Source organism: Branchiostoma lanceolatum, chromosome 9 (genome assembly GCF_035083965.1).
Source record: "Branchiostoma lanceolatum isolate klBraLanc5 chromosome 9, klBraLanc5.hap2, whole genome shotgun sequence".
In the NCBI taxonomy this organism is placed as follows: Eukaryota; Metazoa; Chordata; class Leptocardii; order Amphioxiformes; family Branchiostomatidae; genus Branchiostoma; species Branchiostoma lanceolatum.
In genome coordinates, this window is record NC_089730.1 from 9,408,950 (window position 1) to 9,434,422 (window position 25,473).

Sequence of the window (25,473 nt, forward strand, 5' to 3'; positions counted from 1 at the left end):
AACACAAAGATTTGTGTCATGTTTTTATCCATAGCCCAGCTGAGTTTGGATCTAGGTAAAACAACAACAAAGGCACATTCATACCAATCATGTTCAGTCTACACGTAGCTCCTTACACATTGAGGTGACTTTGCAAAATTTGACACACATCTCCTAATAGGTACAGATTTGCTGTATTGTACATTCATTTTAAGATTGCAATGAGGAGGGAAAGGAGGCGTTTGTTGCAAGTTCAAGTTCACAGAAAAGCAAGGGGAGGGGATGCATCTGAGCGAATAGATTTACGCAATATGATGACATTGCGGTTGAGAGGTCACAGCAAAATAAATGTGAACATAGAACCGCTATGAATATTTCACTATTACAGTACTACTGGTATACACCATTGGCATCTGAAGGCAATGGTGTATACAGGCACACTATTAAAATCCTGGCAGTTAGTGGTTTCTGCTTTTTCTCAACAGAAGTATCAACCTTAAGCACTCTAACTTCCAAATGTACCAATACACTTATGGCACCTTGTAGAACATGTAGACTGCTAGAGGTTAACAAAGCACTCTGGAAGCATGCAACAACAATTCGGTCATCCCCATAAAACTGTAAAATCTGGTTTTAAAGTTACATAATTTTCAATTACACCCTTATGTTCTGACACCCCTTTGTCCCGACGTCCCTAACATGGGGGTGTCGGAACCGAGGACTCTCCCCCTGTAATTGCACTTTGTTAACAACTACTAATTATTTAAGGCCTAATCATTTCATCCCATGAGATAGACCTGTTGTAAGTGAATTGAACTCTTGTCTAGTCCACATTCACCCTGTTGTAGATGGATGGGTACTCTTGGAAGTAAGTCTGAAAGGAAACACAGAGCATCATGACATGTCCTTGACTACTGATACTGGTAGGTGCAACACAGTATGTGTCATTGTAACTTATTACCTTGGACATTGCAATACTCTGAAGTGAAATACATGCTATCCTTCAGAGTGAGTTAAAACACAGTACCATGTACAGTGAAATGCCACTGAACACAATAGCGGCACAACACAGTACGTCTTCAAAACCTACCCTAGGCCTGTTGAGTGCAGTACACTGAGGTAGATACCAACTTTGCAAGTCCACTTTGCACCACAGTACAATGCCATGGTACACAATATAGCAACATAGCATGTCCCTTTAGAAGCTACCATGCTGAGTGCAATACTCTGAGGTACATGACAGTTTGACCCTTCCCACCCTTCCTTGCACAGTGCAATACAATGGTGCACAACTGCAGTGCAACACAGTATACCGCTTTACAACCTACACTGTAGAGTGCAATACTCTTAGGTGCATAACAGTTTGGCATTTCCCACCCTATCTTGTACAGTGCATTACCATGGTGCCCAATAGAGGTGCAACACTGTGTATTTCTTCAGAACCTACCCAGTAGAGTGCACAGCAGAGGTGCAACACAGTATGGCAATTCACAACCTACATTTTACAGTGAAGTGCTAAGGTGCACAATAGAAGTATAATGTAATTCCTCAGAACCTACCCTGTAGAGTGCAATGCTCTGGTGCACACTGGATGTGCAGCCCATCTCCCTGATGGAGTGCATGCTGAGCTGAGGAGCTCCGATGTCTACAGTTTTCATGCCCAGCTTGGCTGACAGGATGGGCCCTATGGTGGAGCCGCAGGGACTGTCATTACGCACCACAAAATCCTGAAACAAGACGGAGTTTGAGTTTATCTTGATCCACTTTTTTTATAACTTTCTAGCTATTCTTCCTATGGTCGGGAAACACACATTAATATATGTTACAATACAACACTATGGAAACATTTAGATGTATACAACTATAATAGTTAAAATCTTAGGGATTCTTAAAACCATTACTGATCAGTCAAAAGACTGATGTATGATGGTACAAATATTTGCTAAAAGGGCCCTTCATTTCACAAGCTGAACTAATAAGTTTGACAAAAAAATGAGTCAGAATCATCAATGCAACTTGCTAGAGAAAAACATTGTCTGTGGAAAGAAACTACACATATTACCTACTGTCAAAGCTTACACAAGACAAAAAGGTTTGTATTGGATCAACTGAATGGGAGAAATATAAAATTTTGTGTTCTTGAAAAATATAAGGTTTCTGTATCTCTTGCTAGTATAACCGCCCTTAGGTGTCATACACCAGCTTTACAGGCATCCAACTTAACGACCTGTCACACCTAACCTTTGCATATCTAGCTGCAAGCGTTGTTTAAAGCTATCTGATGTTTAAAGCTATCTAAAGTTAACATCTAGAGAACATCCCCACCTGTAGCGGCACATTAGCCAGTTTCCCCACCTCCCTCAGAATGGATGTTGACACTGCCGTGGTGGCGTACCTCTGGTTGGCATTGAACTTGATAACAATACCCTACAAGGGGGAAAAATGAGCTCTAAGTTTAAGAGGGTTGAGGACACGTATAAATCTGTCAATGTGACACATTTTACTGTAGCTAGAAGGGAAAAAACAGCATAAAGATTCAATAGATTGCCACATACAGTATTGCATTCTTTAGCTTATAAAATTGCACTGAGTGGCAAGTATCCATCATTTGTTTCTTAGAGGAGTTGTTTTGAGCTAAAACAACTTTTATACTTGTTTTGATCCTCTAGCATGCTACTTACGTATCTGTGTCTGTATAGCCGGTATAACCTCTATTCGGCATAACACACCAGCTTAGCAGGCGTGCGGCGCAGACTTATATCTACTTATTCACACTTTTGACAAGACATGTCCAAATGTGTCCACCTCAGTCTGCTGTTCAAGTTACCTTGTGTAACATGGGCTTGTGGTTGTCCTCATGCTTCTCTCTGGAATGACACAGACACCATGTTAAAGGAAATATTCTTATAATTCAAGAGTGGTTTAGCAGTCAACACACTATTTGCATAAGGAAACATAGTAAGCATTTCATGGTCATTTCAAATATTACAGTTTTTCTCTTTAAATCCTTTAGGTGAAAAATAACAAAAGACAATACCATACATATACAGTATTATGTCACAAACACAAAGAGCACCTTAGCTAGATATGCAAGTTTCATTTCATGAGTTTTTAAAGTGGCAACGTTCTTTCTCATCATTAACTGGCCAAATATGCAACTATTATTAGGATCTTCTGCTGGGTCTATAACTTACGAATAGTTGGGATGGACAGCGTGCGCCTGGTCAACACATTAGCTAGGTATGCATGTTTCATTTTAATGATTTTTCAAAGTAGCCCAATGTTCCTCCTTGTAGATAATGTAGCTATCAGTATTTTCTGCTGGTGTTCTGTAGAGTTTGAAGCTTACGAATAGTTGGGATGGACAGCGTGGGCCTGGTCAGCACTGAGGAGGAAGGACTTGGGGACGGCCTCCTCGAAACAGGTGGCACGGTCGCCCGCAGACAGCCTCCTCAAGATGTGCTCCGTCAGCATGGACGCTGCACCCTGGGCTGACTCCGAGCCTACCTAGGGTTAAACATGGGGCTTTAACTTTCAGCAGTCTAAGTGTCAGAAGTATCAGACAGCCTCCTCAAGATGTGCTCCGTCAGCATGGACGCTGCGCCCTGGGCCGACTCTGAGCCTACCTAGGGTTAAACATGGGGCTTTAACTTTCAGCAGTCTAAGTGTCAGAAGTATCAGACAGCCTATTCAAGATGTGTTTGGTCAGCATGGATGCTGCACCCTGGGCCGACTCCAAGCCTACTCAGGGTTAAACATGGGGCTTAACCTTTAGCAATCTAAGCCATCAATGTACTCATGCTCAGAGTGCTACAGGTTAAAATTCATACATCTCTTCTCAATTACAAGTTTATCCTACTACAGTAACATAATTTTATCAGTATTATAAAGAAGTAACTGTTTGTTTTAAAGACATTTCTAAAACTGTTGTGACAACAAAAATGCAAAACTACATATCAACTTGTATGTCTTACTTTACCTTGCTTGTAATTGACAGTCTTACATATAAGAACTTAATTAAAAGCTTCTTCAATCACATATTCTGTTTCTGGTACCTAAGGAATATAACAATGTAACAATACAGATTGTTACCTCCTCGTTGTCATACAGTGCAATGAGCCTGATGTTAGGGTCAGAGGTCAGTGTCCCATTGTCACCACTGGACTCAACTAGTCCCTGGGGAATACAAACATGTTAATAGTATAATACAAACTTCTATTTAATAATAACAACATTTACAGTTACTAGTTCAACCATGGATTGAGACTCTCTTAAAATCTAAGGAAATCTTGGAACAAAAACAGCTTAGACATCAAATGATAGCTTTTCAGCACCAGGGACAGGCTAGACAACATAAAATGAACCAATTCCTTCACGTTGTACTTTAACCATGTACAGACATTAACACTTTCTTATCTCCAAAGTTTCTCTACCCTACCTGTAAGGCACAGTAGCTGCTGACAAGGTTATCCAGCCTTGGTGAGAAGATGAACTCCTCCAGAGCACCGCCGATGGCCTGAAATCAAGAGGACAAGCGTTGAAAAATGATACCATGATTGTGATTATGCCATTCATTACTGGAAAAAAATGTTTTTTCAAAGTAAAACTGCATGAAATCTCTTTACCAAGAAATCTTTCTAACTTGTAGGGTACTCTTGATGACGGTTATCACATCAGGTTAGTGGAAGTTAATATTGATATCAATAACTCACAGCAGGTTGATGGTCGGCCAGACACAGTTCAAAGTCCAGCAGGTCCTCGCGCTGGATGCCCAGTTCTTCACACAGGAGGCGCACCAGTACTGGGGGATGCTTATCAGCCTGAGACAAAGAAGAAGCATTGTACAGTTAGACTGTAGCAAAACACCACATTCCACAAGGTTTTGCAACCTCTTGCTGTCAAATGATTGACACATTACTGAAGGAATCGAAAGTTCACTACTTTGGAGATTTGACATTGAAGTGGATGTGGACTACATTTTCAAAATCTCTCACCTGGCATTTTGGCCCCTCCCCCTCCTTTGGTGAAGTGTGCCCTTCCAACTGTGCCTGTACTGCTGTAGCCAGGACAGGAACACTAACAAACACGGGGGGTTAGAAGAGCATTAACTTTACATGAGATAAGCAGAAGTATGCTATTGTACAAAAAATGTATCCATCTCCTAACCTAAATTTTTTAAACCCAGATTTGTAGTATAATTCAAGTCTTGCAAACTTTCAAATTTAAAAGTTGATGTCCCTCACATGTTAGTCTCCTTATTTGGGCCAAACTTGTCATTGTGGTCCCTCATCAGGTGGATCGCGATGTTTGGCACACGAAGGATCGGACGGTTGATACTAACCAACCGGTGCTCGATCTTGTCTGCATTCTGGGTTAAAAAGGAAAAACAACATTAAAGATTCCACCCTTAAAAACCAAATTTTTCAACACTTATAGATCTAGTAAATAAAATGACAGTACAAAGAAGCGTACAATCTAACAATACTAATAAGAAATACACTTATATTACATTATAAGGCATAATATTAATAATTCTTAAACACAGATAACCAATCTTGGATACAGTAAAAGTAAGGTATTCACATACATCAAAATAGTGTCTTAGCCCATTCACTGTTGAAAGGAAATTTTCTTCTGCAGATTTGATGGTGACTTAGTCTTACAGCTGTAAACATAATCTCCAAGCAGATCTATCAGTGGCAATGACAGTTTCCAAAGGGCAAAAGTAGTTTTATTGGCCAATGATACTGGTTTTGGCCTTTGGATACTATCATGATGGTAGATATGCTCGGAGATCACTGAAAATGTACAGTATGAACGCACCTTGACCATGACCCTGCCAGCTACCATGAGGTCACGGTCGAACCAGGTGTGCCAGATGCCACCTCCGTAACATTCCACACCTACACACTGGTAACCACTCTTCACCTTGTTGGACTGGGGCTTCACCTGAAAATTCAAACAGTTAGTGATAATCTGCTTCAAGTTTCATGATAAGAAAAGTATAAATACAGACATCTTCTTGACTATTGTAATGGTTCAAACAAATCCATACTCTATAATCTTTTCCTTATTTTCAAAAATGGTTGTCACAGATAAGTTTCAGTGACTTCCAATGTTTTCACTCTTCAGTTAATAACAACATCATTGATAGAGATTGACAACTCTCCAAATGTTTAAGTTTTATAATGACATTTTCTTAAAACTATAGAGCCCATTAAAAAAACTGCCAAAGTCCTCCTTAATTTCTTCTTTGATTTTTACTCAAGTTTTTCTACAGACTAACATCTTAGTGAAGACAAGTAGTTGAAGAGGTACATGTACCTTCAGACATGGGCTGTCAGTGTGTGTTCCCACTATAGTGAAGCCATTCCCAGGTTTGTACTTTCCTCCCACAGCAAAGGCTACAACAGTGGACTGGTTCCTCGTCACAAAGTACTGGGGTGGACAAAGTGTACATTTTTGTATCGTCAGTAGACAATCACATACTGCTGTAAATTCTTCTATTTTCATGGTTCAAGTGAAAATTTGAGCCCAGTGTTTGTGGTGTTGAAACAATGGAAATGCATATTTACAGCATCAGGATTTCACTGTGGAAAGGTCAACATGGAAAGCTAGGGAGAATTTGAAATAAAACCATCGCCAACATTTCAAAATTTACAGTCTTTCTGTGTACCCATTTAAGAACAATCAAACAATCAAACAATCACAACAATTGTAATGGATACAATGTATGACAACTTGCTAAGGAGCAGAGTGTTTAGTCTACATGAAAAACAATAGGGTCCTATTGGCCCCACTCCTAAGGCCCTTAGGAGTGGGGCCAGTAAGGCATTGCCAAAATCAATATAGGAGCATTGACTACCTACAGTGCTGACTAGGACAGTTAACTTTATTTATTTATCTATTTATTAATCTTAAGTGGAGTCCCTTCATCGATCAGTAAACTGAGTAACTGATTTCCAAGGGAGCCCTTAAAACTGACCTTGCTATTAGGTTTAATTTCCCACTGATCAGCTTCACGTAGTTCACTGAAGCCTGCTGCCTTCAGGATTGTCCTGCTCTCCTCAACAACTGATGATGGAGGGAACAGATTAATATAAGTGTTGTCAGTGGCACACTTGGTGTAGGGGTTAGTACCCTACCTCTGGACCTGGGGTTTGAACCCCAGTCAATTGTCGCTCACCTGACTTGCACGTTACTCCAAAGGGTTACAGTCCTTCTGGTGGAATGTTAAGCCAGAGGTCCCATGTTTGAGAAGGGTCACACCTCTAGCAACCTACAACATTTATTGGTCAAAGTATAGGGGTCCACCTCGGAATGAGTGGATCTAAGACCTTACACTCTGATCTAAATATTTAGATTTAAAGTAAAGTAAAGCATGCTTAATGTTTGTCAGCTACTGGTTACTTGCAACGCGGCTTTGTAAATTGGCTGTTGTTATTAGGTGTGTTAGGCCTTGATGAAGTTTACCCATTATTCAATACAAACAACACAAACAACAACAACAATTCTATGTTATTTACACTACAGATCACATTACCTCATGACATATCATACATCAGTTCTGTACATGGAAAACTGATTGCTTTGATCCCTTGCACTGCATATGCACCACGCCACTGGTCCCTTCAGTTAACTATGTAACTGATTTCCAAGGGATCGAGCCCTTCTGTGTGATACTTCTTCGTCATTCTTTCACATAATACAACATGACAGTTAACAGTACATTTTCAGTCAATCAGCCATATTGCATGTGCTAACTGGTAACAGGTGTAGCCGTGCAGGTGTTCAAACAAATAACAAGCTATAAATCATGGACCTTACCATGGAAGGGCGACTGGCACTTGTTCACGAAGTCAACGAACTTCCTGGCCGCACACAGGATTGCTTCTTTAGTTCCAGCCTGAAGAAAGGAAATAAAGTCAATATCTGACATATAAAATTGCTTCAAAGATTTTTTTAAGTGAGAAAATGAGGTTCAGCTCCAAGGGGGGAGGGGGGCGCATGTCATATGTACATGTAAAACAAAACATGCTTGGACAAATAGGAAAAAAACACGGACTTGACACGTCACAAAAAAAACAACTAAATCTTAGAAGAAAGTCACTTACTGCTGTTGCTTGAGCCATCGGGGCTGCCATATTTTCGACCTAGTGAGGCTGGCGAGACCGGTCAGGAAAAGTACTGTGTTGGACTTTTGCACACGGCCCTCCTCCTCAGAGGAGGATTGGCTCCCAGCTGATTTTTGTACCCGGGAGCTAACCCTCATCCTCGAAAGATGGTCGCAGTCCGAGGTGATCGCATTAATTAGCAGGGTTAATGGGTTAAAAACAACGAGCAAATTCACTGATATCAAGTAGGTTTAAAATCAAACCTCCTTGCTCATACAATAGATTTATTGGCACTTCAACCAGCCGATTCCTACCTGGCCGAAGAAACTCTACTCTACTCTACTTTACTCAAGAACGCCACCTGGCGGAATGCACCAGAAATTCATATAACACAAGCGCAATTCAGCTCAATTCATGCACGAAATCAGGAGTCACCTAGTCTCTACTAGACTAACTAGAGTTTCACGAACACATTATCTTCGCCAAATAATCAAGGCTTATTATGGAGAGTGATTGATATTTACGTGCTTATCACCCCCTGCAAATTTGATCATGCACCATACCATTTGGAAGTTATGATGGGGCGAATGAGTCCAGTCTAGATGGGGTTAAAAATCATTTGGTGGTACAGGTATGGTGATATTATATGGGCCACAAAGGTTCGATATTGCAGTGTTGTAAGTTGAAACTGATGATGAAATGGTACAGTCAATATATATGAATAGAATAAATCTTGATTCCATATCATACACATTTTGAAAGACATAGTACATGTGACTTTTCCGCACCTAGCAGTGGTGCAGTTTTGGTACAATGATATTCATGAAATTCATGAAATTCATGACATTCATGAAATTCATGAAATTCATGAAATTCATAAATATCATAATATCATAATATCATAATATAATAATATAATATCATATATCATATATCATAATATCATAATATCATAATATCATAATATCATGATATCATGATATCATAATATCATAATATCATAATATCATAATATCATAATATCATAATATCATAATATCATAATATCATAATATCATAATATCATAATATCATAATATCATAATATCATAATATCATAATATCATAATATCATAATATAATATCATAATATCATAATATCATAATATCATAATATCATAATATCATAATATCATAATATCATAATATCATAATTTCATAATATCATAATATCATAATATCATAATATCATAATATCATAATATCATAATATCATAATATCATAATATCATAATATCATAATATCATAATATCATAATGAGGATACTGTTCTCGTCGTGCTTGGATCGTCCGCTTGCCGTAACTGAGAACTTATTGAACATTGTCTTTTAATGGGTACCGCATTTGGGTAAATCTTTCTTGTATTTGCTTTCACTATCGAATTTTACGAGGAAGGTGTGGACATCATGGCATGTGCTGTCAATACCTACTACTGTTGCGAATGCGCCCTTAACAATTCCGTCTAATATGTTAACGTTGGCAGTGACCACGACTCTTGCCCCTACTGCTATTGACAATATCTCTCTAAAGCCTCCTGTTTCACTTTTTTTTGGAGGGTGTTAGATTTGTGAGACCTGTTACTGTTCTTTCGTGTCTCTGTCTTAAATGTGAAACACCCTGGAGGGGAGTTCAGTCAGGTCCTGATGGGTAGCATGGGTCTGTTTTAAAGATTATCCTGATTTTGAGGATGTTTATGTCACTATCTGCGCAAGAACATTTTCTTACTCTCATCTACGAAGGACTGTGGTCCACATCCAGTGTGGTATATACAACTGCATTTTACAAACCACATAAAGCTTAGTATAATGCCTTCTGTAGTGCCTGCTACATATGACTTGCACATTTCCTTATATTCATCGTTTTGACTTGTCCCACACAGGGCCAGACCTTTCCTGTGTTTGTTGATATAAGCTCCGTCCCAGCGGGAGTGTAGTTTGGCGAGTGGTTTTTGAGGTCACCAGAAAGCATCAATTAATTTGCACAGGCCTGCTGACAAGCAGGTGTTGTCCTTAGATATAGGTCGACAAAAGGTACTTTAAAATGTAATTATAAACAAGCCTATTTCACCACTTAATTAGACCCTGATTACAATTTCATACGTCTTTATTTGTTAATCATTACCTCAATAACCTACCTGTCCAAAACAATGCAAATTAATCAAACCCTACCCGAGTTATTCGCCTCCAACGGTAACATGAAAAAATCCCACTGCAGTTCTAAGCAAGCCACTAGGGGGTCTAAACTTACATCACTTACTCCCTGCCCCAACATCGTTACCATAGCACTTGTATGAAATTTGACTACAAGCTTTCGGCGAATTTATAAACTTTCCTCATTTATTATGCAAATTATCGTCTTATTTGCATGACAAGTATCCAGTTATGTAAAGCATCACCGAAACTATCCACATGCCATAAATTAAGATAATCCGTCAATCCCTGCTGGAGTTATTCGTCTCCAAATGTATTAACAAAAACGCCAACTGCAGTTCCAAACGAGCAGCTAGGGGGCCTTAATTCCCACCACTCACTTGCCGTCCCAGAAGCTATATACTACCAAAAAATCATGAACCTGACGCCTCCAGAAAATTTGGCCTCAAACGTTGAAGCTCCGCTGCAGTACCTCAAATACCCGCTAGGAGGCCCATTATCGAACTTGACCTTCCTCTTTGACATCACTACCTATCCACGAAATATCATGCACAACCGCCAATAGCTCATCGAGTTATGCTGGCGACATACAAACTCTCACACACACAAAGCCTGCTGCAGTTCTGTAGGAAAGCGCCAAATAAATCATTTTTAAACTTGACCTCCGTTCCCACAATCTCTTCCAAACTACCAAAAATCATTGAGATCCATCAACGTTTCCGTCACTTTTTTGCCTACATACAAGCACAGAAAAACTAACAGTCCGCTGCAGTATTGTTGGAAAACGCCAGGTGAAAAATTTTTGAACTTGACCTTCCTTTGCACAACCACTACACACCTACCAAATATCATGAAGATCCATCAAAGGTTTCCCTAGTTATGCTCTTGACATACATACAGACCCACACAACAGCCGGCTCAACCGAAAACATAATCTACTCCGAGTTCCTCGGCGAAGATAACTACGCCGGCTTTCGGGATAACATTTGCCAGGGTTTCATTTGCAGGCTCATACACGGGCGAAATGTGATCTTCACCGTAGACTGACTCTACTGGCTAATTATTCCCCTCTCTGACGAATGCTATGATCCATACGCCCGTAGTAGGGCCTGATGGAGGCTAGGAGTCACCCACAATGTTCAGTAATACGAAAAGGATTTCTTTAGACAGCTAAAAGACTTTTAAGGGCTACTTCAAGAATCTGAATCACTTTGCACCTCCATGGGGTCCTATTGGCCCCACTCCTAAGGCCATTAGGAGTGGGGCCAGTATGGCATTTCCAAAATCAATATAGAAGCATTGACTGCCTACAGTGCTGGCTAGGACAGTTAACTTTATTTGTTTATTTATTTGTACCCGGGTCTTTCTTCTACTCAAATTACCCTTCCACCTCAAGAAAGTAATGGTACTTTTCCAGATTTCTAGCAGGCGTGGTTTCGCAAACTTATACACGAAAAAAATTAGAATCACACAATAATCTCATATGGAAGAAGAAGTTGTCCTTTCCTCTTGTGTTTCAATGGAGAAGTAATAATGTTTTAGCTGGACATTTTAGTAGGATCTTGTCTAAGTACTAGTGAACTTTTGATGAGTGTGTGTATTGAAGTTTATATTAGTAATGTTAATGGTATTTCTAATGATACGACATTGAAGCAATAGAGTATTGAACTGGAAGCAGCTTCAAAATGAGCACTGCACCTTTGTCAAAATCGCCAGAAAACATCACAACATCTTTAAAAAGGGGGTTATCGCAAAATCTTGGTGATGATTCAGATGTAGGTGACTTGTTGACGTCAAGCGGTGTAACGAACTTTGAACTGTACTTGTATGACGTACGTGTGTATTGTCTGTACCTGGGCCCCACCCCTCGTATTAACTATCTATCGCCTCAGGGTCAAGGTTCTAATGTGATTGATAAACACTTGACTTTTCCCCTTGCATGATAATGTATGGAATCACCCTTTCTACAAAAGATGAAAGAATTGTGCTTATTTTCTGGATCTTTGCTAGTTTACGTCTCTGTTGTACTTCAACATGCAGGGTCCATTTTCTGCTTAGCGAACTATAGCTAATCAACCGGGGAAACTCCCAGTTTTAAGTAAAGGTCACATATTTGGGTGGTCAATATCATTACTTCAGGCAATTACCATTCTCGACAACACGTTCGATTCAAGGTCTTTTTATTTCACAACAGTTAAAAGCAACATAACAGCAAACAACTAACGCCAGAGAAGTATGTGAGAAACCGATAAACTATCTTGAAATGATACACGGGCCCTTTTCCTCGACATACGATTTTCAAAACATATATGACCAATATTGTACATAAAGTTTCCCTTTTAATGTCATCCCAATTTATCATTATTTTTTACCTTTACCAATACGCCAATGAGACGATAGTTTAACCATTGGTCACCCTTAAAAATGTTCGTATCTTACAATTACTTTTTTAGGGGCTTTTATGACTAGCAGGTACAAGCATTTCCCTACAGACAGATTTGACTTAAATATCATGTGAAGTGAAGTGAGTACAGGTGACAGAGGCCGGATTCAGAATACTACCACTGCACGAAATGGCCTCGTATCCCGGCGTATACGTACAGGGATTCCTCCGGAAATAGTCCATATCCCGGTGCGGATTTAGCGTATCCGTAAGTTTTAACGGATACGCTAAATCCGCACCGGGATATGGAATATTTCCGGAGGAATCCCTGTACGTATACGCCGGGATACGAGGCCATTCCGTGCAGTGTACAGTAGTGAGATTCACCACATTTGAATCAAGTTTGTAAGTATAATCACAGCACATACAGTACGGGTCAGAGACTGGTCATATCAAAGAATATGAAATGCTGAAGCGAATGTATTCTATATATCACAGTAAGTGTTTGTAATGCAGTGTGATACTAAAAACAGTATCATATATATGTATTCAAAGCTTTACAGTGGCTTTTGTTCCTATTAAGGAAGGATAGAACTCCTATTCTTTTTTCTACACGTACATGTGTCTATATCATAATTCACTTCAAAATGACTACGCTCAAATCCTACCACCCTCACATTGTGAGATCAAAAAAACACAGCATTTGATGACAACCGACATAGACATTATAACATAAGCCAAAACAAAAACAAAAATGGATATCGTACTAGTGATTGTAACGTTTCTTTGTGTAGTGACTGTTTCAGCAATCCATTATAGATGAGACTATCATTTCGAAAAAAACTACTTGCATTGGATTGTTCTGTTGGCAATTGTAGTTCAACTTTGATTCAGAATAACTTCTACCAAGACAGATGAACTTTCAAATGTGAATTGTTTTGTGTTGACAGAATCAGTTCGTAAATACAGAACAAGTAAAATCAGTCGTTCATGTTAAACTTGAGCTGACATGAGTTTCTTGCCCCTTTTGTAGTTTAGATGATGTTGTTCTCGGCCTGCAAAGTTGACTCATCTTCGTCGGAGACCTATAAGTAAAGAGACACGCAAAATAAGCAGGTTACTATGATTTTTGTATCATCGACAAATACATACGAAGACGTTGGTAGCGCCGTGTCACCGCCAAAAAACAATCATGTGCCGTGTCACCGCCAAAAGACAATCAGATACATCTTTGCCTAGGAGTGAATTCTAATCTACATGTTAACCGTTCATGGAGTACTTGGTCCTGATGTAGTCGCGGTGCTGGACGCTGATTGGCTATCGTGGTTGACACTCGTGATTGACTGCTCAACAGGCTGCTGCTGCTGCTGATGATGATGATGATAATTCATATTTCTTGTGTCACTTAACTACCATTCGCCAAGTACAATTGCAAGTATATGGATGGTCTTCGTGGCTTACACTACAATGGCTAGATTTGAGTATCTCAAAGTTTGTGTTTTCTGCCCCCGATACGTTTTACCATACATACGCTGTGATATTTCCGTTTTATTGCTTGGTTGAAGTAGTACACTGAGTGCTTACCGACGGAAGTCGTGCGGAGGACAGGTTCCAGTGCATGGTACCGCCGCCGTCTGTGATGGACTTCCTCCCAGCTGTGGAGCAAGGAAAAATGTCAGGTATATTATTTCAGTAGTCCAACTGAATGCAGTATAAGTCCCAAACATTACTTATAACACCAACATTACTACCGTTGAAATCGATTGAAAATGGCGTTGTATCATTTCAAATCGAGCTGGTCGCCACTAGAAGTCTGCCATTACTACTACTAGTACTAGTGACTGATCATGAAAACGTAGAGCTGAAGAACGTAATTCATCTAGGGAATAATGTATACATTGTACGTATACAATAATCCTTTTTCTTCGGGTAATTCTTGAGACAATATTATAGAGTTGAGACATCATGTCGTACCCGTGCCGCTGGCCATTTTGATCTTGCTGGCCTGCGCCGCCGCCTTGGTTTGCATGCTGTCCCTCCGCTTGATGTCGAAGCCGATGATGGACACCTTCCTGACACGGTGGCACGGCCAGTACTCTGTGGATACAGGTGTCACGCGTTAGAACAACAGACTTCATAGACAATTGCAACGTCTTATATTCTCTCTACTAGCGTGAGTTCTCCAGAAACGTCTTCCATGTTCTTTTTGTTGAAAAAAAAGTTGAATTTAGATTTGAAGATAGCATTGGGATGTTTGTGATAGGTCCGTATAAAAGTATCAGACGAGCACGCAAGATCTCGATGTACGCAATTTATTCCAGTCCGGTCGCATAGCCTCTTCTCAGAACTCTCCCCTCATGTCTCTCAAACCAGGCCCAGAGCTCTCTCTAGTAGCCCCTAGCTTCTCGGCCCTACCATTCTACTTGTCGGGGGTGTGGGGCTCACTAGTGGTCCCACTTCAACATAACAATGTTACCATGGAATGCATACCTACATATCTCTCACATACTTTAATACTGACATATACTGACAAGTACCTTATCTCATGTATATGCATACACATATAGTAGATTCATGCAGTTATGTTCAGTGATTACTGAAGAGTGTGTAAATTTAAAAGTACTGTATCTTATATCATAGACATGTTTCAGTTCAGTGCACGCAGAAGAGTGTGTGTTCTCACCAGAATACAGCTCGTGTGAAGACCGTTTCTTCTCCATGCGCTTCTTCTTGTTCTTGCGGTACAGACGACACAGGTAGTAGACCAGGATGATGAATCCGACGATGACGATCACAAAGCCCAGCAGTACCAGCCACAGCCGCAAGTCGCCCCAATCTGCGGACAAAATAAACATGAGTGTTGTTAAAAAATACCTTTGGCGCTCCGTGTGCACCTCGTAATAATCCAGCAATAACATCGGTAGGTACATGTATTGTCTTTGCTGTTACTTTCGGTATATGAAATGACTGGGTACGTTTTTTCTGTGCATTGAACGAATGCGTTTCCACATTCTGGTAAAGCCGGCGTCACAATTCATGCGAGCGTCGGCCGAGTTTGTAGATCGCCCGAGGCTCGCCGAATTAATTTCCAAATCGCCCGAGCGTCGACCGTATTTTCCAATGAAAATCTCGAGCGACGTCCGTTGAACACTAAAAACTAAAAATCCCCCATGAGATGGTACCGGCCATCTCTTGGACATGGACGAAGTCAGAATCGACTAACCTGGTAAAAGGCCAATATTTGGATCAACTTCGATTTCTAAAAATCGCCCGAAGCCCGCGTAATCGACAGGACGTCGGCCGGACTTCGGCCGGAAATGCACATTTGAAGCTCGCCAACAAGTCGGCCGAGCTGAATTTCTTATTTGTGACGGGGGCTTAAAGAAAATTGTTTCTTACCGGTGAGCCAAGCGGGGATGGGACTTGTCATGTGGCACATGTCTCTTCTCAGTGGATTAACGCACCTGTGGAAAAAAGGTTGAGTTGTGTTACACAATTACAATAATTCGTTAGGTATTTTACTCGCTATTATGAGCAAATTAGAAATAGGGGAATGATGATGTCCTGGGTATAGTTGGATAGAATATCGTGACATGACAGAGAACTGGTCTGGAAAATGAATTATGAATCTTCAACTTACTTGGCCTAGTTTATCATGGTCAAACAAAAAGATAGAGTATCAAACTAACGTTTGAAGACCAACCAAAAAGATAATAAGTCTTACATCGTCTCATCTCCTCTCAGTGTGCCGACGAGCATGACCTCCTCCCCTGCCTCACACCGCCAGGTGGTACATTTTCCTGGAGAGCAAAGAAAAATACGAATTCTTATATAGTTCTCATATTTCAGAAAAAAAGTTATTCACATGGCCACAATACGTCATTTTTACACACGATTCCAATACCATTTACATGGTAAACATTACTAAACCATTCTATTCGTATACAACTAGTCCGTGGCCTATACCCTAGGATGGGCAGTCGGCCAATGAAGAAGAATTATATATATATTAATACAACTAAATACGTTACAGCCAGATCATTCATTTTACCAATCATAAATGAAGTGATGTTGTTTTTGTCTCACCGTAACAGAACCGTCCTGCCGGCGCCCCGAAGGCGTAGCTCATGTCCACAAACCCCTCCTTGCATACGCACTCAAACGACCCCAGGGTGTTCTTACACGTGGCTTGTGCATGGCAGTCACTGAGATGACCTCTCTGATTCGAACACTCGTTTTCGTCTAACAAAATCAACAAATAAACAGTCTTAGTTCTAAAGTTAAGGAACACAAGTCATGAATGATACGTGTTAGACTTTGTTACATATGGCATAGCGACTAGAGCATTTTTTCGTACTAGTGAGCCTTGGTGTTTGTAAAACATGGCATTGCACACTGTACATGTACATGTGGTGAACTATATCACTTCTCGTACAATCTAGGACGATTCGGGCTTCTGCGTTACTCAAGACGTACCTGTAATCTCCATGGTGTCCTTGTTGAGATTGGAAACAGAACGGAGGGCAGCAGAATTTTGCAGGGCCTGCTCTAATCGGTTGGGTGTAAGTTCAGAACTCTGCCTAATATTGAAATAAATCATATCAACATATAAGTTTTGCGTTCTTGATTGAATGAACTATCATGGTAATTTCGCTATGCTGTTAGTATATACATATATGAATTATATTGTAAGTAATCCTCTTTATTTCAACTTATTTGACAATATACAAGTTTTAGTCTGAATCCTGTCATCTTTATGTTGTGAGTTACAATTGATGCTACGGCTCTTTGGACATAATAATAGCACCCATGCGAACATATGGAATTAGCATCCCCACCTGTAGTGTATGAGTGCCTTAGCGATGATGGCTCTTGGCATCCCCCCGGTGTAAGTCACTGACGACATGGCCAAGTAATTGGCGTCTAGGGCCTTAACATCTCCGTTATTGTGAAGCTGGGAAACCTGTTGTAAAAGGCAACAAATATAGATTAGGCGCATGGAAAAGGGACACGCAAATAAGCACACAAGAGAGACGGGTCTCCCAAGGAACTATTTTGGCTAACCTTACTTGATGATACAATTGTGGACAAATGCTTCTCAACATACATGCACGCTTCATTTCTGAGATAGCGAATGAATCAAAGAACAAAACTTTTAGACTTTCGAAATTCGCTTGGAGTTGGCTGTTTATATCTTTGTTGTCTGTGTTTTTCATCATTAGTAACTATCAGATATATAAAGAACAAGAGTTCTACGACCTCATACCTTCGCGAAATGATTTTGACCTTTATGACTGACGTATTAGGAGTGTTTTTCATCAATCAAAAATCATACCAGTTGATCCTCCTCACCCAAATAACATAAGTTGTCCAAACCTCCTTGTTATGATTATGAGCTTAACAAAGAAGGTTATGCTAACATTTTTCATCAATAATGCAAATAAGCTCCTTATTAGCATAATTTGATTCAATGGTGTTCACATTCACACAACTTCTAAATGCAACAAGTATGAAATTGCCGTTATTTACTAGTATGGAATGATAGTAGTTTCTCATGAATTATGCAAATTAGGCCTACATTTGCATAATTTCTATCTATTGACATTCCTCTCTTCCTCAGTTACAAATGTCACATATTTGAATAGTCATATCATGGAACACAGCAGGTTTTTAAAATTGCCTCATTAATTATAATCTGATTTGCATAATTATCATCCAATCATACAAAGCATCACATAAGCTATCTACATACCAAAAATCATGACCATCCATCAAGCCCATCTCGAGTTATATTATTTTCTCATTGATTATGTAAATGAGGTTCTCATTTGCATAGCTGATATCTATTAATATTTCTCTCTTCCTCAGTTACATATGTCACATGTTTGCGAGTCCTATCATGGAAATTGATGAATGTATAAACTTTCCTCATTAATTATGCAAATTAGTTACTGATTTGCATAATAAGTATCCAATCATGTACATCATCGCTCAAGCTATGTACATGCAAAAAATCATGACCTTCCATCAAGCCCTTCTTGAGTTATTCCCTTTCAAAGTCTGAAGCAAAACCTACCCCTGCAGTTCCAAAAAAGTTGCTAGGGGGCCCAAGCCTATACCACTTACTCTCTGCCCAACGAGCTATCTACCACTTAAAAATCAGTTCCATAGCATGTCCACAACACGAGATATCATAACATGAAGTTCCGCTGCAGTACCGTTACAAGCCGATAGGGGGCCCAAAATCTATTCATTTTCAGGTTTCATCGAGACCTACCAACATACCAAATACCAAGACAATCCTTCCAAGAATTCTCGACTTATCGTGTTCACTAACAGACACACAGACATGCTCGGTATTCCCATGCTGTGGCACTGCATTAATGACTGTTCTTACTCATATAAGGCCGTGTATATCCAACTTTGGTCAAAATTTGTATGTTTCAGTCTTTTAATTGGTGTAAGGAGATATCTTTGTGGTTTGGTTTCACATGCTCCGAGTGGACTCTTCCAGGCTGGGAGTAGGTCAAAGTTGACGATTGTTTTCGTCTGTCAGCTGTTACGAGAGAACGAGCTGGTCAACTGTCTATTTTCTTTGCATGATTCTAAAGTAGACAGATGTGGCTTTCTGGTGCATAAGAATTTTTGGGGCTTGCAATTAAGGTGAATCCTTTTCTGAGCCCTTGTTTTAGTGCTTTAAAGCATTACTGCATGGGCAAGCCTATCTCTTGTATCTGCCCTACAGCTGGCTGATAGCCAATTTGTCCCTGGCAGCTGCAGTACATGTAACTGACGTTTCATGACCCCTCATGACCCCTCATGACCAACTTTGCCCCCAATCTACCCGTATCAATATCCCCGTCGCAACCAGAACGCATAGTAAAGCATACAATTGAACACATTTTTACCCTTTTCTCGTTAATTATGCAAAACACTTCGCCCAAAATCTAATCATCTTGAGATTTGCCACATACACACGGACACACCAACTACGACAACAAACCATCCAGGCGTTCTCGACTTATTCTGTTCACTAACAGACACACAGACAAGCACCGTCGCATAACCTTCTCGACGAAACCATTCGTCGCGAAGGTAATGAAGACATTGTACACATATTCCCACTGGGTCAAGTATAGGTCACAACAAAATAATAGTATACAGATGAATCTATACCTTGTCGAATTGATTATAAACTATATAGACACACTCTAAAGTATCGTACCGTATTGGTGAACTCCTGTGTAGTTTCCTGGTAGTGCTCGGAGTTGTGGTCGTTCAGACTAGCCATGTGTTCCCCCGGCATCAGAACGTACAAGTGGAACGTTATGGACTCTACAAGAGAGGGGAGCAAAACAACAGTGGTGATGATGATGACAATTTCACTTGAGACTGTGTAGATATCCAAAGCTGCAGCGTTGATGATTCTGATTGGTCAGCCTATCGTTTGATAATTGTAATATTGGCTGACCTATGAAATGATACCCAAGAACCAAGACCTATTACTATAACCGATATCAAGGGTGAGTAATAGAAATCTAGTTACTTTCTTACCGATACAGTCTGAGCCAACTGGTGCGAATCCAGGGCGACAGACACAGGCGGCTGTCTCGTTCCCAGGTTCTGTGTAGCACCACTTGTTCTCTTTCCACGAGCATGTGGTGAGGCTACATCCTGGTTTTGGTTTTGGAGTGACTAAAGAATGATGGAAATAATCATCATGAAGAAAACACAAATATTGTCATGGTAAAAGAACAAATATTGTAGTGGAAAAAGTACACTTTATAGCAGTGGTAACAGACCCTTACATTTTCTCTGTATCGTGCATTTATTCTTGTCAAACCAAACCAACTCTTTCCTTTGTGTGTGTTCGCCCCAGATAGAAATCATACATCCCCCACTCCCAAATCAAAGACAATCCATGTTTATTTTTTTCCGATAGGGTGGCAGCTGAAAAACGAACCTTTGGCGTCTGGTGATTTTTGAGGCGGTGTGACAGGGTTGTTTGGGGCAGGTTTTGGCTGGGCAGCCCTCCCACCTGGCACGATTGTCAAGACTAAGACTAGCGCCAGGGCGCAGGGTGTCCAGCGCCTCATGGCGGAGTTCGCTCCGCCGACTGCTGAGACCCGTACGGTACCAGGACGCCGCCTAGCCAGATAACACAGCCTGGCGACTGGAAGGGAAACATGGTCAGTTAAGTGAAAATCACGACGGTTCCATAATATGGTTTAAGTTACAAGTTTAAGTAAGGAAACTACATGGAACGACCTGGAGAATAAAACCTTTGTCACCACTCAAAGCTATCGGTCATATTTCAACAATCTTCCCGCTACCAAAACAATGTCATTTCATATTGTATATTCTCCATTTTGGCCACGTCTGCGAATGGGGCTTGAGACGACCTACTTAAACTTAGCAGTGTCATGCTGCTTTTGCGTCCGACGACCCCGGTGTCAGTGAGTAAGACTTACTACGATCGAAGAAAACCAATGCAAAGTGTTGACAAGTTGAAAATCGCTAATGGTCAACGTTACGCAGGTTTCTTCGGCAAAGTGTTGTTGATTTGATTTACGTACTTTGTCGTACGCAGTTGAGCCGGTGTCATTGACGTCACACGGTCTCCATGTGACCCATAATTGTCTTACCGCGCCAGAACATAATTGCCAATCTTTGGTACTGACTTTTGCCCAAATCTAGCAATGTGACGGATACGAGCTGTTTAGAAAAACTATAGATTCAAATACAAGGTTTTAAACTTGATCCATGTGTTCTGAAGAAAGAGAAAGAGTTTTTAATCTGCACATAAAGAAATTAGGGGGTGGGACAGCGACAAGTATGAAAGATGGTTCTACCGACATAGATAATATGAAAAACACAACGTCTTTTGAGATACTATCAAGGCTTTACTTGATTATACAACAACATCTTTAAGCTAACTTTCCACACTATCAACTGAATATTTCAGCTTTTTGTTCTTCTTTATTTTGGTACAGTAGTACACCCCCATAAGATCATCTGTGGTACATCCCAATGCAGTACAAAGCCCATTGTCAATCATTCACAAAACCTATTTTCTTAGACCAGCAACCCTTCAATCGTATTAAAACCAAAGAGGAAACTGACGTGGCAAATTGAATTTCAGAAAATCACGTTAGTGTAAACGTTTCTAAGTTGAAAAGATGGAGCTGAAGAAATCCGAGAAGGCTTTAATTGTTGTTTTCGGCCCACCTCCCACTGTCCTTTCACTGACATTTCAAAGGGGAAGAACCGGTTTTGACGACCAACTTAATTGCGCACACTGCCTTTATAAAGGTCTTTTTAGTCATCTGGGTTCGTCCAAAACGTCTGTAACTTACAAAGGACTAAATCAAACTACTTCAAAGAATGTCGAAAAACAAAGGCATCTTGGTTAAACAAGTTAGCAGATGATGAGATTTCTAAAGTAAACTGTATCGACCAAAATCAACTTATCCTATGGGAAAACTCCCATGCAAAGATCGGGACAGTTTGCATTACAGAAGTAGTTCTTCACATACAATTACTGTTTGTAGTATTCAGATTAATTGAATACACTGAATATTCAGTCATTCAGGAACGTTGTAGCACAAAGGTTAACATATTTTTAATCACTAGGTGTTGGTCTTGTTACTTAAAAATTAAGACATCATCTTTTGTTTCGAGACCTTCAAAAGTAACCTTCAAACAGTCGAAGGTTGTTTCAATTCCGTTATTGTTCGTGCTTCAATTAGCATAGCCTACCAATAGGATTCTTATTGAAAGACCTTCACAAGTATCTAAATCCAATCACCAACACAATCTGTTCCATTGCCTAAAGCTTCCTGGGGGTCAGCAAACTCTACCTTTTTTTTAGATCATTACTCCATTGACATTGAAAAAAAGCATAACTGCCTCGCTACACTTATTTGTAGTAGATTGTCATGGTTTAGCTAAGATATTAACAATTGTTTATGAAGTTTAGAGAGAATCCTGTAGATGTACGTGCTTTGATGACTTCAGAAATGGCGCATAGTTGGTGACCTTTCTATACTCAAAGCGTTTAGCACTCAGGATTGTTACAACTTTTGCCTTCTTAAGTCTATGTTCAAACAGCTTAACCAGATATTGTACTCAACAATGTAGATGCTCACGGAATGGCACATTGATTTTCATGACGTCTATGTCGATAGGATGTTATACTTACCTCTTGGTGCGTCCGGTTGGAGAAGACGCGCTGTAATGGCGCCAGGTCCTTTCTGCCGGATACTTGCCTTGTACGTCGTAAAGTAAAGTAAGAGGCTACGAATGGGGTCAGTGGACTACACATATGCAGGTGATTTTTCAACAGTATTACGTATGGACTGACTAGATGTAAACTTACTTTCAGAAGTTCGATTATTAATTCCGTGAGCTATATCTCGTATAAATTGTTCCCATACACCGAAAGTGCAAAAAAAAAAATTGGGAGAGAGCAGTGTAAGGTGTACCACAAAACCACATGTGATCCTTCGGACATGTTGACGTGGTTGGTAGGTTGTAGAGAGTTGCTCCAGGCGAGGTTAATCCATCATGCATATGAGTGGGTAGATCAGTGCTTTGTTACAACCTGGCCTATGTTGTCTACCGACTAGATAATAAGACTACCATGCCCTTAAGGCTTCTCTGTAGATTGCGGTCGTCTGTCCTTGGTATCGCAGACGCGTGAAAAGTCTAACATAATAAACAAGATGTCTTGCAATTTTGAGGTTTCTCTGATATAAAAAAAAGTTATGGTATGAAGACAATGTTCTTAAATTGAAAGGTACAAAATGTGTGAAAATACCTAGGGGCGTCAACAGCAGGGGTTAACCTGCCCTAAAAAAGTGTCGGTTCGAACCATATTGATGACTTCAGATACAGTTTTTGCCGATGTAAAGTTGGGACAAATCTATTAGAATCACATTGATGTTTGGTAACAAAATGTCATTCAAAAGACAGCGCAGCTTTAGTATATACATCTCTTGTGCCGCTTGCGTGTATATTACAAATTAACGAAAGCGCTATACACCCCCATACAGATAACAATAGACTGTGCCCTGAGACCTCTTGTGTAGCGAGTCGTTTCAAGATAATTATACCCTGTGTAGCTTACGCAGAAACGCAGGGATACTGGATTAAACCGCAGAGGCCCAACCCCATGGCTTTGTCGGTGGGACTTAGGAAAAGTTAATTTGGCGGGCAAAATTGGCCGGCATCACGCATGAAGGATAAGAGCCTACACCGTACGTCAATGCTAGGAATTAGATGATTCACGTGTGTTTTGAACAGAATTCTAAGTAAAAGGGTGGAACTTAAGTAAAGCAAGACAAAATTGATGCAAATTCATCTCAATTCTCATAACCTTAGTAGGAGCCTATATTTACGTATACGTATGCTACATGCATTTCGTCAGACATTGTAAGCACTTGGTACCGCAATCGCGCGACATTCTGTAGTACATGTTGTACTTGTATGTACTAGTAACTGTACTGGAATGGTCGTTTCTTCATCACTGCTAAAGAGTTACGTATGTCCCAAGTAATACATGATCATAACGAGGTCGTTATGATGACGGCATATTGGCCATGATGTTTAGCGTGTTCCCGTGCACTTTCACGAGACAAGGATGAGAGAGAGAGAGAGAGAGAGAGAGAGAGAGAGAGAGATAAGAGATGGAACAGAAAGAGAGAGAGACAGACAGACACTTGGTACCACAATCGCCCAGACAGACAGACAGACAGACAGACAGACAGACAGACGGACGGACGGACGGACGGACAGACAGACGGACAGACAGGGAGAGGGGCATCATCCCCGAAACATACGCAGACTTATCTTGCATTGACAAATTGATGTCATGGCCGGTCGTAATGTTGTCTTTGAATTGGAATCACACAACAATTAAAGTAAGGTCTGAATTTATGACGCTATTGACATTGTTTTTTTTTCACTGTTGACAGGATGTTCCTTTCAATAGCCTCGCCTATCGGAAAAGTCTACTTCGCAGGTAAATCAGGTTAAAAACCTGGGCTAGCTTGCGTGAAGCGTAGCCCTTCTGTTTGGTAAAAACAGTTAAGTTACAGAACAATGCAAAAGAGAGTTAATCGAAAGTAACAGTATAATACACATTTCCGTCATAGAAAACGATGCGCTTTAGATCGAGTCTCTTGAGAGAGAATCAGCTGAAAGGATGCATTCATATAAACATGTACCCCCTTACGTTCCAATATCGTACATTCTGTGAGATAAATGATAGGAGGATTCTTTATTTGTGGTATTTAATAGTAAAACCGTGGCATTTGCATAAAGCTCATTCCTACGCCGCTACAAATAATTGATGCAAAATCATTTCAGTTCTGATAATCAGTTCAAAGAAACATACATATCTTACATTCAAAACATGATGTCATGGCCGGTCACAATATTGTCTTTTCATTGGCCAGCAGCATACTGAGATAATGAAGGTCCTTGGTGACTTGAGGGTATGGAAAAATACTCAGACCTTCACCTAAAAACATGCACACGGGTCAGCAAACTAGGTCGGGCGACAACCTCTCTCATTACAAAATCATATTCTAACCTCGAAAAGTAATGTGCTGTGTCGATACATAGTTCCTTTTGTCCAAAATCATACAAAATGCCCGAAATAAAGTTGAAAAACCGATCTTGGCATTCAAACAGGTGGTTTGGTCAACAGCCAATCAAATCCACGCTATCATGTGCCAGATTCCGATACGGGACAGGGAAGTGACCAATGGCAGGCCTTCTTCTATTGCTTACCTGTCGCCTAGCA

General features: G+C 40.3%; 2 protein-coding genes across 2 annotated transcripts; both read right to left on the reverse strand.

The window, feature by feature from the left end:
- Positions 1-10: 10 nt before the first annotated feature.
- Positions 11-8,227, reverse strand: LOC136441616 (aspartyl aminopeptidase-like). Its single transcript, XM_066438003.1, has 15 exons — positions 8,094-8,227; positions 7,807-7,885; positions 6,965-7,053; positions 6,304-6,417; positions 5,803-5,928; positions 5,223-5,347; positions 4,974-5,055; positions 4,692-4,799; positions 4,418-4,495; positions 4,072-4,155; positions 3,329-3,486; positions 2,807-2,846; positions 2,305-2,406; positions 1,539-1,706; positions 11-853 (listed from the first exon to the last, which is right to left on the reverse strand). Exons 1-15 carry the CDS (start codon positions 8,121-8,123, stop codon positions 803-805), a joined length of 1,434 nt encoding a protein of 477 aa, XP_066294100.1. The 5' UTR covers positions 8,124-8,227; the 3' UTR covers positions 11-802.
- Positions 8,228-12,445: 4,218 nt separating this feature from the next.
- Positions 12,446-22,958, reverse strand: LOC136441784 (uncharacterized). The gene is made up of 13 exons (XM_066438262.1): positions 22,867-22,958; positions 20,629-20,838; positions 20,220-20,360; positions 19,891-20,000; positions 17,504-17,628; positions 17,142-17,245; positions 16,752-16,907; positions 16,390-16,465; positions 16,065-16,129; positions 15,349-15,501; positions 14,640-14,762; positions 14,250-14,320; positions 12,446-13,750 (listed from the first exon to the last, which is right to left on the reverse strand). The coding sequence occupies exons 2-13, from the start codon at positions 20,759-20,761 to the stop codon at positions 13,700-13,702; spliced, it is 1,308 nt and encodes a 435-aa protein (XP_066294359.1). The 5' UTR covers positions 20,762-20,838; positions 22,867-22,958; the 3' UTR covers positions 12,446-13,699.
- Between the last annotated feature and the right edge of the window lie 2,515 nt (positions 22,959-25,473).

What these genes read in the sequence shown, in the direction of transcription:
- LOC136441616 (XM_066438003.1), bottom strand. Translation starts at nt 8,123, where the DNA reads ATGGCAGCCCCGATGGCTCAAGCAACAGCA. An exon ending in GTGCCAGTCGCCCTTCCATG is followed by an intron (nt 7,054 to 7,806) that starts GTAAGGTCCATG and finishes CTCCATCATCAG; the next exon opens with TTGTTGAGGAGAGCAGGACA. An exon ending in CACTGTATGACAACGAGGAG is followed by an intron (nt 3,487 to 4,071) that starts GTAACAATCTGT and finishes GTTTAACCCTAG; the next exon opens with GTAGGCTCGGAGTCAGCCCA.
- LOC136441784 (XM_066438262.1), bottom strand. Translation starts at nt 20,761, where the DNA reads ATGAGGCGCTGGACACCCTGCGCCCTGGCGCTAGTCTTAGTCTTGACA. An exon ending in CTGAGAGGAGATGAGACGAT is followed by an intron (nt 16,130 to 16,389) that starts GTAAGACTTATT and finishes TTTTTTCCACAG; the next exon opens with GTGCGTTAATCCACTGAGAA. An exon ending in CATCCCCGCTTGGCTCACCG is followed by an intron (nt 15,502 to 16,064) that starts GTAAGAAACAAT and finishes TTTTGTCCGCAG; the next exon opens with ATTGGGGCGACTTGCGGCTG.